Below are 13160 nucleotides of genomic sequence, written 5' to 3' on the forward strand. Positions count from 1 at the left end.
CTCCCCACCCTTGCCTCGACACTGGCGCGGCGCCTCCTCCCCGTCCTTGCCTCCCTCCCTCCCTCACTCTCCCTCGGCGGCACACGGCTAGGAGCGCGCGGGCGGGCAGATCCGGCGACTCCCTCCCTTCCTTGTTTTCTCTCCTCTCCATCTCGCTCACCCCCTCTTCATGTCCTCCCTCCATCGCTTGAGGGAGGGGGCCGCCTGCGCAGCTCCTGCCCCCGAGATCCGGAGCTCCGCCGCTCCCAGCCCCGGCGCCCACCTCCTCCTCGCCTCCCTACGCGGCCGCTCAGTGGGCCTCAGGCTGGCACGGCCTGTGAAAATGGCCGTGCTTCTCGGGCCAGCCCGGCACGAAAATTGGCCCATAGGGCCGTGCCTGGGCCGAAGGTCAGGCCCGTGGACCTGTGAGGCACGGCCCGGGAGGCACGGCGTGCCATTCCGGCCCATTGGCTACCGGGCCGTGCTACCACGGGCCAGTGCCATGCCGGGCCGGGCCGGCCCATTGGCCATCTATGGATACAAGAAGGAGCGAGCTAGGCAGCCTTCCGCGTTGGGCCACGCAGGGCCAATTTAGCTCACCCACTCCGGCCCAGTCGTCCTTGGGTTCTTTCTTCTGGCCCGTTTCTCCCTTCCTGGCCCAGCTTCTTTGACACCTTCAGGAACATCGCCTACATCAGGGACTTTGATTTCTTCAGAGGCAACACCATCAGATGCAGTCACCTGGGCGCCATTGGTGACATAATGCAACCAGAGTCGTCGCACTCTCACGAGCGTAGGTGTTCCGGTGCACCTGCAATGCAATGCAATCAGGAACCCATCGTCGTTCAGTTTATGTGATAATAAATTAAACCACGGGCCTCAGCTAGAGGCAAGAATCATCATCCGGTAACCTAAAGCAGCTGCTTGGCGAGGTCGACGGAGATGAGGCTAGCGCTGCACCCCATACCGCCAAGGTTATAGCTGGAGACGTTCCCGCGGAGCTTGTAGTGGTTGACGATCATGGCAGAGAGCGACGGTGTGGGGCTGCAGAGGCCGCTGTTAACGACGACGATCCTGATGTCCCAGGGGCGGACGCCAGTCTTGGCCAGCACCTGGCCGACGGCGCCGAACATGACAGCCTCCGCCTCGCTGCGGGCCTCCGCCATGCACGAGTTGGGCGGCGAGGTGATCAGGGCCTTGGGCAAGTTGGTTCCCTGCCCCAGTCCCGAGCGCTCCAGGATCTTCCGCTGGAAAGCCAGGCTGTCGTCGGAGAACGTTCCGTACCGGGCCATAAGCCGCATGAACGTCTCCCGGGTCACCGCGTGCTCCGCCCCGGGCTTGTAACACGCCAAGTCTAGCAGGTACACTGCCCGCGGGCGCCGCATGAGGTAAACCGAGGCGAGGACGGCAGCGACGACGGCTAGGACAGCGATGGTGAAGGGCAGGTTGGCTTTGAGCGCGGAGCGTGCGGGCGCGATGAAGTCGTCAGCGGCAGCAAGGATGGGCGCCAGGAAGAGGTAGAGCGCGTAGGAGACCGCCAGGTGCTGGTAGCACAGCTTGATGCTGCATGTCCGGTGGCCGGCGCTCTGGATTGTGCTGCTACGCTCGTTGGACGCAGTGGTTTCTGACTTGCTGCTCATTTTGGCTGCTCAAATTAGTGGGGGATCAACCGATCGAGAGACTGAGATTGAAAGTTGGTGTGGTGTGGCAAGGCAGAGCAGACTTTAAGAAGGTTCTTTCATAGGGCTGGGCGGCACAAACCGCGTCTAGCGTTAGGGCTCCGGCTCCGGCCAAAACAACTCCAGTTATTGCTTAGTTGGAGCAATTTTTTAGACTGATTGGTACAACAGCTTCTCCTGACGGTCTAAAAGGATGAAATGTCAATAATACCGTTTTTTCTTTTTTTCAGCCTATTTCTTTTCTATTCTTCTCTCCTACGTTCGACCGTCCGTTCAACTTTCCTCTATTACGTATCTTCTCTGTCCTTATCTAATCTGTTCATTTTGCCTCCGTACGCCACCGGACGCTGCGTGCCGCTCCCCACGTTCAGCGCCCCGACGAGACCGTGCCCATGCCCGCCCTACCTCCACTCCCCCGCGCGTGCTTTGGCTCTGGTGAGGCGGCGCTGGGCACCCCCGCGCTCTAGCCTCCGGCAAAGCCGGTGCCTATGGGCCCCTGCAGTGCCCCGGCGGGAGCCCCCTTCCACGCTCTGGCTCTTGCGAGGCAGCGCTGGGCACCGCCAACCTCTGGCCTACGGGAAACCGACGATTTGCCGAGTGCCGGAGTCTTTGCCGAGTGTATTTTATCGGGCACTCGGCAAAGACCGTGTTTGTCGAGTGTCAAATAAAATACACTCGGCAAACAAAAACACACGGCAAAATACGTCTTTGCCGAGTGTTTTTTTTCTGGCACTCGGCAAAGATGTATTTTGCCGAGTGCTATTTTTTGGCACACGGCAAAATATGTCTTTGCCGAGTGTTTTTTTTCTGGCACTCGGCAAAGATGTATTTTGCCGAGTGCCTTTGTTTTGGCACTCGGCAAACAGGCTTTTTGCCGTGTGCATTTTTTTTTGCCCTCGGCAAATCAGTTTTTCGAAGCAATTTTTGAGGCCCTAAATGAATTCAAATGAAAAACTTTTCAACTACAAAGTTATATAACTTCTCAAGATCTACAAAGTTTATTTTGATCATTTCTTCATTTGACAAAGCGACAATAACGTTGTTCATAAAATCTACATCTCTCATATTAGTTTCATGAAAGTAGAAGACAGATATATAAGATTTGTGAACAATGTTATAACCACTATGTCGGATGAACAAATGATCAAAATAAACCTTGTAGATCTTGATAAGTTATGAAATTTTGTAGTTGGCAACATTTTGATTTGAAATCATCTTGTCATGCAAAAACGACGTTTGAATTTGAAAATTTGAATTTTTCAAACGACCTCGGATGGAAAAACTTCCTAAATGAAAATTATAGATCTCCAAAAGTTATGAAACTATGTAGTTGACAACTTTTTGATTAAAAATCATCTTATCATGCAAAACTACGTTTGAATCTCTCAAATTTAAAATTCAAATTTTTCAAACGACCTCGGATGGAAAAACTTACTAAATGAAAATTGTAGTTCTCAAAAAGTTATGAAACTTTGTAGTTGACCACTTTTTGATTTGAATTCATTTAGGGGCTCAAACAAGCAATTTACTCTAAGTTTGCCGAGTGCCTTTTTTCTGGCACTCGGCAAAGCCGTATTTTGCCGAGTGCCTATGTTTTGGCACTCGGCAAAGAGGCATTTTGCCGTGTGCATTTTTTTGGCCCTCGGCAAATCAGTTTTTCAAATCAATTTTTGAAGCCCTAAATGAATTCAAATGAAAAACTTTTCAACTACAAAGTTGTATAACTTCTTAAGATCTACAAAGTTTATTTTGGTCATTTCTTCATTTGACAAAGCGACAATAACGTTGTTCATAAAATATATATGTCTCATATTAGTTTCATGAAAGTAGAAGAGAGATATATATGATTTGTGAACAATGTTACTACCACTATGTCGGATGAATAAATGACCAAAATAAACTTTGTAGATCTTGAGAAGTTATGAAATTTTGTAGTTGGCAACATTTTGATTTGAAATCATTTTGTCATGCAAAAACGACGTTTGAATTTGAAAATTTTAAAATTTGAATTTTTCAAAAGACCTGGGATGGAAAAACTTCCTAAATAAAAATTGTAGATCTCCAAAAGTTATGAAACATTGTAGTTGGCAACTTTTTGATTTGAAAACATCTTGTCATGCAAAACTGCGTTTGAATTTCCAAATTTTAAAATTCAAATTTTGTAAACGACCTGGAATGGAAAAACTTCCTAAACTAAAAGTGTAGATCTCGAAAAGTTATGAAACTTTGTAGTTCACAACTTTTTTATTTGAATTCGTTTAGGGCCTCAAACAAATAATTTACACTCGGTTTAGTATAATATATTAGGAACTAAAACGGAATCTAGACACAAGTGACAGTGTGGTGTAGTGGTAGAGGAGGTTTGTACGCAGCGGGAGGTCTCGGGTTCAAATCCCGTTGGCCGCGTAGCCGTGAAATTGACGCGAAAAAAGCCGGAGATGGATGGGCGCTGACTGGTGGGGGCCTCCACCAATTAAAACAAATTTTCTATTTTTTTTGGGTAAAAATTCCCATTTTTTCGAGTTTTTTTCGGTTCCAACTTTGCCGAGTGTCGGGCACTCGGCAAAGGCTTTGCCGAGTGTCGATTTTTGGCACTCGGCAAAGAAATTTTTGCCGAAAAATCTTTGCCGAGAGACCTTTGCCGAGTGCTTAGCTAGCTTTTGCCGAGTGCCCCCAGCACTCGGCAAAGAGGGCGTCTGCAGTTGTGCGGCGAGTCAGTGCCTACACAGCACCGCCCTCTGGCCTCCGGTGACCCGAAGCCCTAGCCTCACTACTCTGTCCGACCTTCGTTCACTCCAGCGACCCGGAGCTGGCACGCCTCGCCCACGCGTGGAGGTATTTCGGGGCTGGCCAACAAGCAAGGACGAGGGAGCTGCGAGAAGCTCGTTTTTTCAGCTTCGGGGGTGTTTGGCATGGCTCCTCCTGAGGGCTCCTCTGGAGGAGCTAAAGCCGTTTTGGAGGAGCCATAATTTGTTGTTTCTCCAAAACAGCTCTGACCCCTCTGCTTTTTAGTGAAAAATGGCTCCTCCAGGAAAACGTTTGGCAAGGCTCCTTTGGAGGAGCCGGAGCCGGAGCCGGAGAGGAGCCCTGCAAAACAGGCCCGAACGTCCGTCGCCAATGCCTTCTCTCAGTGGATTTTCTGTGGCTCCGTGGAAGAAGTTGTTTCCTTTTTACCGTTTGGTAAACCAACTGCTCCCGGAGCTGTTCACCACGATGTACTATATACACACAAAATGGGAAACTAGTACGGCAACCTCAGTAATTCATCGACTCCGATGAGGAGGTGAAGCCTTCCGTGATGCACCTCTCCTTAAAGGGCGTGGGGGGCCCGGGGGAGTCGTCTGCCATCGCTAGGTGGGGCAATGGCGCGGGGGAGTCATCCGCCGCCGCTGGGTGGGGCAATGGCGCGACATCGGGGACCCATTCCGACGGGCGGGGCAACAGATCTGCGGCACCGGTGACCTTTGCTGCTGGACGAGGGCAGAGGAGCGGCGTTGATGACCCCTACCGCCGGGCAGGCAAAGGAGCGGCATTGGCGACCCTAGCTGCCGGGCACGCTGGGCAAATACAAGGCGATGAAGGAGCCACTACCGTCACTCAAGAAGACGACTCCATTGACCGCCGGAGTGAAAAGGCCGGCAAGGGCGACAAAACCCAAATGCGAGAAGAAGGTATAGCTTATTTCAACTATTAGGGTTAGGGTAGATCAGATTCAACTGTTATGGTTAGTGTGAGATTCAACTAAAATTTGATGATAACTAGCTATGACTTGACTGAAATTTGATGGTAACTTAATATGACTTGACTGAAATTTGATGGTAACTAGCTATGACTTAACTGGAATTTGATGATAACTAGCTATGACTTAACTGAAATTTGAAGGTAACTTGAAATGACTTGACTAAAATTTGATGATAACTAGATATGACTTCACTAAATTTCGATGATAACTAGCTATGATTTGACTAAAATTTGATGATAACTAGCTATTACTTGACTAAAATTTGATGGTAACTTGATATGACTTGACTAAAATTTGATGATAACTAGCTATGACTTAACTGAAATTTGATAGTAATTTGATATGACTTGACTGAAATTTCATAATAACTAGCTATGACTTAACTAAAATTTGATTATAACTAGCTATGACTTGACTGAAATTTGATGCTGAACTATATACCATCAATATGACTTATATTTATTCTTAAAATCAATCTCCAACATAGGTGTAGTGGTTTAAATTAAGTATTTCCACAAGTTTTGGTGATTTTGTGAATGCAGGAGGGTTTATCTAGAAAACGGACCAAGTGGGCCATGCTATCTCAATTAATCAAGTTTATCCGCAATGAAACAGACTCCACCAGCTCTAATCCACCGTCCAAGAAATAATGACGAAGATCCACGAACGAGGAGCCAGAGGTGGGGTCGGCCTCAGGGATCTTCCATCGCTTCTAAGGACCAGTCTCCACCATGTATTCAAGTCAGTTCTGGATGGAGAGTCGAGATGAAGCCATGCCATCGATTCATGGGCTCATATAGGGTGCCAGGCGCCCCCTATAAAAGGACGCCCAGACCCCTTCCAGAAAGGCAACAACCTCAGAAGAGAAGAGCTCCAAGAGAACTAGAGTTATAGCACAGCTTAGCTAAGTTAGATCAAGTAGAGTCGGGCTTCTGCTCGGATTTCAGATCTTGTCATCGGAGGCTTGGTATAGCCCTTGTATCCATTACATTTATCTATCATTGACTTTGATCTTCATCTATATTATGTTCTTAGTCATCATGTTCATAGTTTACTTTGAGTATATGCTTAGTATAGTTGAAGTTATCATTATATCTATACATAGGATCACAAAGCGCTCGGCTCATTGTTCGAACAGGTTTGTAGCCGAACTTGAGATACACAGGTCCCTACCCTCCTTTATATAGGCAGAGGGGGTAGGGTTACAATAAGGGTGATCGACTTAACAGATTAGATTTCTAGTTTGTTATAACAGATCAATTCTATCCTACCATCGGTGTGATAGTGACAGATATCCTTGATACGTCATGATCTCCAAGTTGATAAATTTGCGTGGTCTTCGTGGGCTTCATCCTTCTTTGTCCTCCACCCGACGGGCCAGATATATGGTCGGTGAGGGTACCCAGGCCCATATATCTGACACATCCTAAGCACCACAAAAGCCCAAGATGTCACTAAAGTCCCTTCTCTCATGCCAGAGTGAGAAATCGGCAACAAACACCCATCTTCAACGTAAAACATCGAAGCAACAATGACAAACAAACTACAATTAGGATAGGTTCCATCGCAAAGTTTCTATTGAGCCACGAAGGATCACCATGACGGATAAACTAAGTTTATTACAGCAATCCAAAAGCACCATTTGTCAGTCTATTAGGTTCATACAAAGCAAGATTGCCTAATGCCCACTCATGATTATCAGATAATTGCCTCATTCATATTTTCGTATATGTCAGTGCTACGGCATGCCATGATCCTCAGAATAGTCTACTGTGTGTATTGATACATATGGAACCAAATATATGATTGCCACCCTTCCCTCCCTGGTAGTGCTTTAAAAATATACACCATATATGTACTTGTATGTATATAAATCCGGCCGTGTGCTTGCGACACACTGGCGTATCGTCCTTCTAGTGCATTTTATTTTATATGAGAAGCTTCGCTTGAGCTGTGTAACAGTTGTGTGAACGGATCGGATCTCAATATACATTAATTGCAGGCACGTCTACCATTTGTTTTATGTGTACAAAAACAAGCAAAACAGATCAAAAAGAACCATCAGAAAAGATACACAACAGAAGTGAAAGAAGCGGTACTACTATGTATTTTCTCCGTCCCAAAATAAGTGATGTTTTAAATTTGTGCTAAATCAAACTACTTCAAGTTTGACCAAATCTTACTATTACTAATTGGAGGCCTCAATGGAGCCTCCACGTTAATTCTCACCAGATGCGCTAGAAAAAAAGATAAATGCCACAAATTCCCGCGTTAATCAGAAACATCCCACCATCAAATCAGGAGACTCTAGCCATATGTGACCATTGGATCTATTTCTTTTGTAGGAAATTACCCACCTATGCCATTATGTAGATAAAAAATAGCTAAAAAAACTAATTCTTCCCGAGGAAAATAATTCAGTTACATGGAGAAAATCTAGATTGGCCGTACCAAGGAAATCTTGATCGGCTGTACCCATAGTTAGTTGTTTAATAAAATTATATCATCCGGGAATATCACAGGTACGTACGATCACATTCGTGGTTGGTCAATCTATTAGTAGAATAATTTGATATAAAAGGTAAATCTATTAACAAAAAATATTAGAGGCAAAGAAGGTAATCCCCTATTAAATATCAGAGGTAATCCGTCAATACCTACAAACAAGATATACGTGTGTGGCGTAACAAATCTTAATTGAAAAGAAAGATACAAATTATATTGTCATCTTATCCTATCTCGCAGGCCTACTAAAAACCGTCGTTCAAGCCCCGCCGCCGTAGCCACCGCAAAATATCCACCGAACTTCAATCAATCAAGGAAAGTGAATCGAACTTTCAATCCTATACTACTCGGATCTTCCCTCCCAGTCACGTCTTTCTGACGTCTTGCCGGTTCTTTGGAGTAAAATAGTTGTTCTATTGATTGTCTATCTACTAATCGGCCTCCTATTTTGGCATGGGCATACAGGTTTCATCAACCACTAGGAGCAGCCGAGATCAAAAAGAGATGGCAAGCCACCAGATTATACTTGTCTCCTGGACGAGCTGAACCCGGCATCCTTTTTCAGCACATGGATGGAGCTCGCTCGAGTGCGATCAACTTGGCCGACAGCGAGGTCTGTATACATGCCTTGCACTCTTTTTTTTTTTTGAACTCTTGCTCATACTACTCTGCAGTGAAGGATATATACAAGCCTTGCAAAATTCTTGCCGATTTGTGTTCTAAAAATGGATTTAGACGTATGCAGAGCAGGAGAAGCAGGGTTGCCTATTGCCACATCTGCTCTTCAGCAGACAAGGGAGAGAGCACCGATTCTGCATGACAACAAGCAACCAGCAGCAAGGAAGGGTTACATGCGCAAAAGATAGATACTCACTACTACACAAACGAATATGTGCAGCGTTGCACTTTTGCACTCCGTGGCGGGCATCTATTTTTGCCCGCTGCGGTAAATCCCACGATTTACCGCGGCGGGCATTTTTTATTTACCGCAGCGGGCACTTTTGCCCGCCACGGTAAATCGATTTACCGTGGCGGGCATCTTAATATGTCCGCCACGGTAAATACCCTATTTATCGTGGCGGACATCGTAAGGTGTCCGCCACGGTAAATCGATTTACCGTGGCGGACATATTAAGATGCCCGCCACGGTAAATACCCTATTTACCGTGGTGGACATCGTAAGGTGTCCGCCACGGTAAATCAATTTACCGTGGCGGACAACGTTAAAAGCCCGCCACGGAAAAGGCCTAGGCCCATCAGGCCCAAGCTGGCCCGATATTCATCTACACGTATATATAGTTATACTTAGGCGCAGTCGGCCTCTCTTCCTCCCCACTCTCTTCCTCCCCACGCGCTCCAGGTCAGGCCGCCCCGACGGCGGTGGTGGAGGCCCCGATGGCGCCCCTTCCTCTCCCTCCTTCGGCCGGCGGTGGAGGCCCCGACGGCGCCCCTTCCTCTCCCTCCTCCGGCTGGCGTGGAGGCCCCGGCGGCGGCGGCGGATCCGGCGCAAGGTGTGGAGCCCTCTTTCTTCTCTCTCAGATCAAGGTGGATCTTGTCCCTCTCACACTCGCACCCTTGCAGATCCCCGATGACGGTGGCGAGCAGCGACGACGGGTGCTCCTCCACGCACGGTGGCAAGCAGCGGCATGGCCCGTCTGGCGCGGATCCACGACGGGGCGGCGCCAACCCGCCGCGACGGCACGGATCCACGGAGGGGCGGCCCCAACCTGCCGCGACGGCACGGATCCACGGAGGGGCGTCGTCTCCCTCCCACCCAATCGACGGCGGCGCAGATCCGGTGGGCGTGGCGCCCACCCCGGCCCTTCCTCTCCCTCCGGCGGTGCGGCGGGTTGGAGCTGCGGCGGATCCAATCGACGGTGGTGGATCGACGGCGGCGGTGGGATCTAGGTTTAGTGCGGCCCGGATCCAAGCCCGTGTGGGCTTTTTTTTCTTTTTTTTTTGTTTTTCCTGAACGATTAACCGCGGCGGGCATAGCTGTCCGCCGCGGGAAGCCACGATTTACCGTGGCCTTTCGACGGCGGCGGACCGGTTTGCCCGCCGCGGGAAACCCAAAATGCCCGACACGGATAAATATTATGTAGTAGTGACTGCTGGATGATCATATCGATGGAGCTCACCACTGGGACTACAAACAGGTCAGAGTTGGAGTCATCATGCAAAACTCTCTTTGACAAACGTTTAACCTCCAGCTATATACTCCTTTTGTTCCAAATTATGAGTCCCATCTTTTTGAGCTACATAGTTTTCTCTATACACGTAAATATACATTATTTTAGATATATTACAAAATTCATGTATCTACAAAAGCAAAAAAGACTTACAATTTAGAATGGAGGGAGTATTAATTTGTGTGTACAAAGTGTCTGGCGGGTTAACCTATGGCTAACAAAGACAGATTTGTCACTAATAATATTTCTCTAGATATGTATTGTACTCACCGTGCACTATATATGTGCAGCTGATGATCTAAGGCAAATATTTCCCAATTGAGCATGTTACACAAATACAGATAGGTTAATATTCTATTTATTTGTATATATAGGGGGGAACCACGCAATACAACATTATTTCTAATCGGCACTCCGTTTCTTAAATAAATTAAAATGGTAGTTAAGAAAATCTGGTATGCTAACCAAGTATCCGCTATCTATAAAGTAGTAGATTAATTTTATCAAAAAAAATGCACAAGTCGAGTGTTCCTTCTTACTCTCATCTGGGACATGAACGGATGCATCACCAGATGTGCTAGGAAAAAAGATAAATCGTAGAAATTCTCACAATAACTAAAGCCGTCTAGACTTTAAATTGGTAGACTCTAATCATCGTAGCCGATAATAGCCATTTGATCTAATGCGATTTATAAAAAAATTATTCACCTCTGTCATTATAAAAAATACATAAAGTAACCCTAAGTTTGTATCTAAATTACGCACCACTACCATAACAAAAGATAATTCAAAATAACTCCTACATTTGTGTACAAATTACCCATGTCTGCCATTATGAAAAAATAATTCAAAATGATCCCCTAAGTTTGCATCAAAACTACCCACCATTGTCATTATGAAACATAATTCAAAATAACCCCATATCATTGCATGTAAATTACCCGGCTGTCATTATGAAAGATACATTAAAATAATCCTCTAACTTTGTATCTAAATTACCCCATCTACCAATATGAAAGAAAATTTAAAATACCCCCTAATGATTTTATAAATTATCCACCTTTGTCATTATGAAAATAATGCAAAGTAACATCCTAAGTTTGCATTCAACCTACCCATACAGTTTTGAAAGATAATATAAAGTATTACCTTTATATATGTATCTATCTCAACCACGATAAAAAATTGCATAGGTTATTATTTTCAATATGTTTATACATTTTGACTGAAATGTTATGTCACAACAATATTAGTACTTTGATCTTCACTACCGGAAACGTCAAATTTGCCGACTGTTTTTATGTTTGTCGAGTGTATTCTCTCGGACACTCGGCAAACAAGTTCTTTGCTAAGTGCTGCGCTAAAAACACTCGGCAAAAAAACACTCGGTAAAGAGGAGGTTTGCCGAGTGTCAAAAAAACACTCGGCAAAGAGGGGGTTTGCCGAGTGTAACACTCGGCAAACGCTTTGCCGAGTTTTTTTGGGGGCTTTGCCGAGTGCCCTTGGCACTTGACAAAGCTCATGTATCCCGTAGTGCTTGAGCACTCTATGATTTATAAAATAATACTACACAAATAATCCTATGATATAATGATTCACTTAACATAAGGAGAACAATACTACTGGGACCTAGATTATTTTCAAGAAATAACAATTTAAAAAAAAAAGTAAGATAAAGAACACTAGAATTTCTACTTAACATTTGAAAAAAGTTGAACAAATTGATTAAGCTAAACTATAGATTTATGGAGTCATAGAAAGGGATGCAACAAGAGTTTCTATATCTTAATATTAGGTTTAAGCTAAATACATATCACGCTAGAACAAATTCTAACTAGAGGTCCCCAATAGAGCCTGCATATTAATCCTCACAAGACCCAATAGAAAAACAAAAGATAGACCCAAAATATTCTCACAAAAAACATCTAACCATAAATTTGGTATAACCTAATCACCATTGATAATAATAACTACAGGATCTATTCTATTTTCTAAATAATTATCCAACTCTACTGTTGCGTGAAACAATATAAAGTAACCCATGACTCTATATATATTACCCATCTATCCTATTAAGAAGCACAATCTAAAGTAGTTCTAAATTGGCATCTAATTACCCATAACCTCCTATTATGATCAATAATTTACATAACTCAATTTTTATCACATTATTAAAAAAAATAACCCTCAAATCCACATCTAAATTATCAACATCTTATATTACAAGAAAATCGTTTAGATTAGTGTAGAGCATATATGTTTCTACATTGCCAACCTTTATCACCATTAATATAGTAAGATCAAATTAAAGTAAATATACATGTCGTGCCACCATGCATGATCAATAAATATATAAGTTTTATTTCTCCACAAATATTTCTCTAACAATTCATAAACTAATGTTACTAACAAACTGTTTAAAACCATATTAGTAACAATGACATAATTTATAGGTTGTTACTTTAGTGTCACACCTGATTTTAAGGATAAAATGGGATGCATAATCTTATGTGCGCCCAGAGATCAGTCACACACATAAGCCGACAAATTATAAATAGTATCATCACAAGTGTTTATTACATCACGAATAATAAGACATAGTTTTCACATAAATCTAGCGGAAGTATAAAGAAAAATCTCTCGCGGAAGCTCCATATCACAGGAACGTCAACTGATTGACCACAAGTCTAGTAATCCTCAGGAAAGTCGTTATTACCATAGTCATCTATTACCCATCCGGGATTTTTATCCAAATAATAAAAATAAACATGCATAAGTACGTGTCATACTCAACAAGTGTAACATGGGGTTCATGAGGCTCAAAAAGCTTGACACAGGTTTAACATCATTCAGCTTTTAGTTGTCACAATTTTAGCATAAGAGTAGCAACAAGTTGTTTCAATCCCAAGGTAAAACACATGATCAATATAAACATGAGTAATGGATAGCATAAACAGATAATTCTTAGTAATCATCTATTCTATAAATGTTCTAAGGTCGCTCGTGACCGTAAGCACGGCTGATATATCAGTTTTACACTCTGCAGAGGTTGTATACTTTCACTAT

General features: G+C 44.5%; 1 protein-coding gene across 1 annotated transcript; it reads right to left on the reverse strand.

Moving 5' to 3' along the window:
- Nucleotides 1-890: 890 nt before the first annotated feature.
- On the reverse strand, nucleotides 891-1619 carry LOC136480131 (3-ketoacyl-CoA synthase 20-like). Its single transcript, XM_066477775.1, has one exon. The coding sequence runs from the start codon at nucleotides 1617-1619 to the stop codon at nucleotides 891-893; it is 729 nt and encodes a 242-aa protein (XP_066333872.1).
- Between the last annotated feature and the right edge of the window lie 11541 nt (nucleotides 1620-13160).

This window comes from Miscanthus floridulus, chromosome 9 (genome assembly GCF_019320115.1).
Source record: "Miscanthus floridulus cultivar M001 chromosome 9, ASM1932011v1, whole genome shotgun sequence".
Taxonomy (NCBI): Eukaryota; Viridiplantae; Streptophyta; class Magnoliopsida; order Poales; family Poaceae; genus Miscanthus; species Miscanthus floridulus.